The following is a 6000-nucleotide window of genomic DNA, read 5'->3' as shown; positions in this document are numbered from 1 at the left end:
AAGCTATTCAAGGAAATTTAAATTTCCACATATTACTTCTATAAATTATTTTAAATATTAAAAATTGACTATTTTTCCCATCTGCCTTTTTAAAAAAAAAAAAAAAAAACAGACTATTTTATTCTATATGAATGTTTTGAAAGTCAAATGAAATGAAAACATTTCAATAGATTGAAATCATAAAATAAAAATAAGAAAATATAAATTATAAGAGTTATATCATTTTTACATAATATATTTAAAAATTCTAAATAACACCATAAAAACATAAAGAAAAGAATATCATCAAATATTCAATTATGTTTCCATTTTACATTATAGTTTGTAGATAAATATTGTAGAATATTATTGAAACACATTGATTGACTTTATTTTAATAAAATCGAGTTCCATGTGTGCATGTCATTATTTCAAAGGTTTTTGATAAAGTCATTACCTAGTCTCTAAGTCGAAAAACTTGATTTCAAATTAAGAGTAACATTACTAAGAAAATGAGATGATTATAAGTCTATGAAGATTTTTCAAACGTTTTAAATATATGGAATTAAAAAATTATTTTTAAAATTAAGAAAAACTAATCAATTTAAAGCATTATATAAATATATTATATAATCAGCATAACAACTTAAACCCAAAAAAGTATTTCCACTAACTAGATGAATTCAAAATAATGTTTTCCACAAAGTATAATATTGTCACATTTGAAAGTCAAAGTCATTAAGTGCAAAGCCCTATTGAGGTCTTAAAATATCTTTTCAAAATTATTATTATTATTATTATATGAAAAATCAAATAAACATTTAAGTTTAAAATCATACAACAACACCTAGAAAAACACAACCAATGAAAAGCGAACTTATGAGTCAAGATATGTAATTAAAAAAATATATATTTAAGTCTTTAAGTTAAAAAATCAAATCCTAAGCACCGTTACCAAAATATACAATGGTCAAAATAATCACAACCATCCACAAAAGCATTTTAGGTAAATCATTAATGAATGTGTTTCTCCATTAGTTAAGAGAAAAGAAATTAGAAGAAAAATATTCACAATTTAAGGCTAAAGAGAAGATCCAATACTAAAATTTGCATGTAAAAATAAAATAAAATTATTCCTATTTAAAAATATTCTTAAAGAGCTTAAAATTGAACCAAAATAAAATAAAAAAATGAAGAGAATAAGTATAATTTGAATCGTAAATCGTGATTTGAATCGTAAATCATAAAATTCAAATCATATAATGGTATAATGTAAGACCTCTATTCGATGGGCCCCACATGATTATTGGGCTAAATCGTATGATTGAAATACTTTGATGAGCATACCAGTGGGGCCCATCATATACACTTTTGGTAAAGATATGTCTAGGCAACTACGCTCGTGCTGTGTTCCTATCCACAGCAATTTGGATAGGCATGTAACTCTTTCTCAATGTGGAGAATCTCGAGAAAGAAAGAAGTTGTGATACGCGTAACTTCTTCTCGTCTTCATCTATATAACTATGGTCTTATTTCCCTCACCAACACATACGAAATAATAGTACCATTAAAACGGTTTTTTTAAGTGTACGGTGTGGAAGCTCAAGCCAATTCCTTGTGTAAACATTAATGGCTTCTCAAGATACGATTTATCTTATTTTTAATTTGGTCAATCTTCATTATTGATGCATAAACAGTCCACTAATCTGCAAATTAAGTATAACATACAATTCATCCATCTCTTTCAAACCATAAGATTCACATAATCACAATACTCATATTGTAAAAGGTATTTCAACTGAGCCTCAAATCATTTATCCTAATATTCAGCATAAAATTATAAAGATGTCATGTATGAAAGAGAAATTTATAAAGATGTCATTTAAAGTAGTACAATATGCTAACAAAAAAATGACAAAAACAACCCACTTTCCTCAGTGGTGGGTTTTATTTTTTATAAAATAAATCGAATATCACCTTATGTCATTTACAATTTCAACCTATTATATACAATTTTTTTCATGGGTAACTAATGTCTTACGACCCCATGGAGTATTCTTTCATATCTACCTCCAAAAAAAAAAAAAAGACTGTATAAAAATCAATTTTGACAAATGGAACCTATTGTTTAGTAATTAAAGCCATTGGTTTATTGGGTCCCACCATGGATTGACAATTTTTCAAAAATCTCCTCCACGGGATAATTGTAACCATTTGATTTGTTGCCGAAAGAAATGCAGTTAAGAAGACAAATACAACCATTTACATTTAAATGAAAAAAGATCCTTGAATTGGTCATTAGCATTTTCCAATGTGGGAGATTTTTGAAGTAATGCCCATCTACAACAGGACTCAAGAGACCATAGCCTTAACTACCTAACCATAATGCCAATGGTTAAAATTGCAAGCCCTTGTATATGGGCCATTGAAAGATGCTGGTTATTGCATCTCTCTTATATTTTGGTATTCCTTCCTGTATCTTTTCATATTGTTCTAGATAATGTGGGTCCCCAAGAGAACCACCTCTTACTATCTTGACATGCCTTGGCAATCCATGCAATCTCTAGAACCATCATGATCGTTGAAAGAGAAACCAGGGATGACCATAACAACCGAATGGACACCTTCAATGGTCCACATTGGTGAGAAAGAACATCAGCGAAGGTGTCTTTAAGGAATGTGCAATGTGTTAGGCTTTGAAGATCTGGAAATACATCCAATAAGCCTTGTATCGACCGAGTGTACGCTTGCGCCATGTCAAAATAGGCCTCCGAAAGGAATTTGCGACCGCCGTCACATACTCCAGTTAATGGATTATCGTCGGGACATGTGATCTGGTCCAAAGCCTAGGAATAAAATCAATAATAAAGAAATAATTGTCATTGGAAATTCATCGCATTTCAATAATAAGAAATAGTACAACGCTCTCAATGCATTGGGTCACTTAGATCTTATAATAAATGCAACACAAATTTCATGAGCTATTAGGTGACAATCAAACTAAGTAAATGGTTTAATCCAATCATAAACTGCTTTTTTATTTTATTTTTAGTAACCCAATTTCAAGCCATTATTGGGATGGTTCGAATTGTCAAATACAAATGATTTTTTTGAACCATGATGAAACAAGAATAGATGGATTGATTTGTTGATTGGACATGTTTTCTGTAAATGATCTTAATTGTCCATCTTAGAAGCCGTTGATTGTACGGTTAGAGTAGTTCGATTAATGTGATTTTTGCATAATAGCTCAGAAAATGTGTTTTAGGTAATGTGTAAATTGGAGTGTTTGATTTAATTGTCCAAAATATCAGAAGAAAACATAGGAGTTATTAGGATGATTTAGTATTTTAATTACCATGTATTGCAATACTTGAGTATTAATTACTGAGAAGTAATTTCCTCGTGTTTGGATAATATTATGGATTAGGTGATTGTGATTCTAGGAACTTGAATATCTATGTTTGGTCCAATTACAAGTCAGAAATCATGGTTGGTATTAATCATTTTACAGAAAAGTCCAATCAGATCTAAACCATCCATCATGTGGATCCCACACCTAGTTGGAACATCCCTCTTAAAAAATAATTTTTTCGAATAATCTTCAATAGCTAGGGAAATTGATGGTCAATATTAAGCATAATACAATTTTTCATCATATGGGTCCCACCCTTGGTCGCTGATCACTAAAAAGTCGCTTTTGTGAAATGACTAACAGTTCATTAAATAGTTAGGAAAATGGATGGCTCACATTGATCATACTACTATGGTCAAATCATTGAACAAGAACATTCATCATGTGGGTCCCACCATTAATTGTTCACCCTTCTCAAAATATCACTTACTAAACATGCACTTCTTCATAAATGGAAAAAAATAATATATAAAAAAATCTTTGTACTTTCCCTCCTAAATTCCCTTGTCCTACAATACTCAATCAAATCCTTTTTCTTTTTTTTCTTTTTTTTGAAGGATTGAATCTACTTCTATAATCCCAGATTTAGTAATTCCTGAAATACTGCTTTTACATCAGGAATCATCAAGATAAGCATGAATACTATTTCTTTTTTTCAGGATAATCCTAACAGTATGTTCTGTTTTAATGGACGGACCATATTGCTCATGCAACAAATGTCCCATCATTAATCAAGATCATCCATCAAGTAGGCCCCACCTTTGATTCTACATCGCTCTCGAAAACTCATTTTGGTTGGATGATTCTAATCTTATGACAACAGCCTAAGGAAATCAACTGTCCATGTTGATCATACAGCAAATGTCCCGATCATTAGTCTAGACCATTCATTGTGAGGCCTACCATCAACTCCCCATCAATCCTAATCCTCCAATTAATTCCTAGGGAAATGGAGCACCCATATTGATCCTACTAATAATGGTCTAATCATGGATCTAGACCATCCATCACAAGGGTCTCTCTCTTGATTGCCCATCCTTATCAGAAAATCACTTTGTTCGAACAATCAATCCTAAACATCCAATCAATGCCTGGACTGTCCATATTGACCCTACTACAACTGGTCCTATAATTGATCTACACCATTCATCATTTGGGTTCCACCTTTGATTGTCCATCCCTCTTAAAATCACTTTCTTCAGGTGATTCTAGCCATCCAATCAATGGGTAGAAAAGGAACCGTCCAATTGACCACACTACAAACAGTGCCATCTTTGAATTAGACCATCGAATCAAGTGGGTCCCACCTTTTATTTTCCATCCCTCTAAAAAAATTCATCATGGTCAAATGATTCTAAGCATCACAAGCCCCATTTCAGAGCAGAGTATCTACATGATCAGGAAGAACAACCGCATGTGCCGCACGTGTTACATGCTTGCATGGTCCCATCGTCCAGATACCATAGTAAAAAGTTTGTGAAACAAATGGAAAGCTTGGCCAAGTATTCCTAAGCAATTGATTTATAACAGTGGCCCAACGGATGACTGAACGGGCCTGATCTTTCTATCCAGATCATCTACACTGCAGGGCCACCTGATGGACGGCTAGAATGTCACAACCATGCGTCAAGTCCGCACATGTAGTGAATACGTAGTCGCTTCCTTATACCTGCCTGTGGGATTAGTAAACATCTATGAATTGAACGGTCTAGATTTACTTACATCTGGTACGTCGCCAATCGGAATGGTATCGTTGGAGCACCTTCCAGGATCAAATGTGTATTTGGGTGGGCCAGAGAAAGGATCACAGACCTTCCTGAATATGTTTGATTGACGGTCATACTGTTCATCCAGCTGAAGTAGTATATCCAATGTTGTTATGTTTGAGTTAAGCTGCAAAAACCCACAGAAATTATCAAATCTAAGTTACAATGAATCATATGATCGTCCATATGAGGACCTTAAGTTTGGTGATCCAGACCGTTAATCTAATAGTCCCTGGAGTGGATTGAGGATTCCATTAAAAAAAAAAAAAAAAATCTCCCAGATCAGAAGATTTTAGCCTTCCAATCTTTAGCCTTCTCAACGTTGGTGTATTTCTCGATAGCGTTTGTTTTAGGGCCTCGATCAAAGTTTTTTAGCATTTTCCGATCTGGGAGTTGAGGCATGGTGTGCATACACATTGGGCCCACCTTAAGACGGTCTAGATTACCAAACTTGGGAGATGGACGGTCCTATCAAGGGCTCTGTGGGTCCCACTGTGATGAATGTGTTTTATCCACGCTGTCCATCTATTTTGAAAAATCTTCTTAGGTGATGACACCAAAAATGAGGCAGATATAATGCTCAAGTGGACCGCACCACAGGAAATAGTGAGGATTGAATGCCCACCATTAAAAACATCTTGGGCCATAAGTTTTGGATCAAGTTAATATTTATGTTTTCCTTTCATCCAGGCTTATGTGATTTTATGAACAAGTAGGAGGGAAAATAAACATTACAGTGAGCCCTAGTAAAGTTTCAAAGGTGGAGTTATTGGCACCACTGCTTCCTATGGTGTGGCCCCCTCTCATGCCATAAAATTATATTTCAAAATGGATAGATGG

The 6000-nt window shown here is 33.5% G+C and overlaps 1 protein-coding gene across 1 annotated transcript in view; it reads right to left on the bottom strand.

The window, feature by feature from the left end:
• Window positions 1–1891: 1891 nt before the first annotated feature.
• The window catches only part of LOC131218942 (uncharacterized), a 31552-nt gene continuing 27443 nt past the window's right edge, over window positions 1892–6000 (bottom strand). The window contains exons 8-9 of the mRNA XM_058213833.1: window positions 5117–5287; window positions 1892–2825 (exon numbers count right to left, since the gene is read on the bottom strand). Coding sequence (XP_058069816.1) covers window positions 2463–2825; window positions 5117–5287 — 534 coding nt within the window. The 3' untranslated portion in view covers window positions 1892–2462. The remainder of the gene's footprint in view (window positions 2826–5116; window positions 5288–6000) is intronic.

Source organism: Magnolia sinica, chromosome 11, assembly GCF_029962835.1.
Source record: "Magnolia sinica isolate HGM2019 chromosome 11, MsV1, whole genome shotgun sequence".
NCBI lineage: Eukaryota > Viridiplantae > Streptophyta > Magnoliopsida > Magnoliales > Magnoliaceae > Magnolia > Magnolia sinica.
The sequence above is the reverse complement of the archived record's forward strand: the minus strand, read 5'-3'. Positions and strand labels throughout refer to the sequence as shown.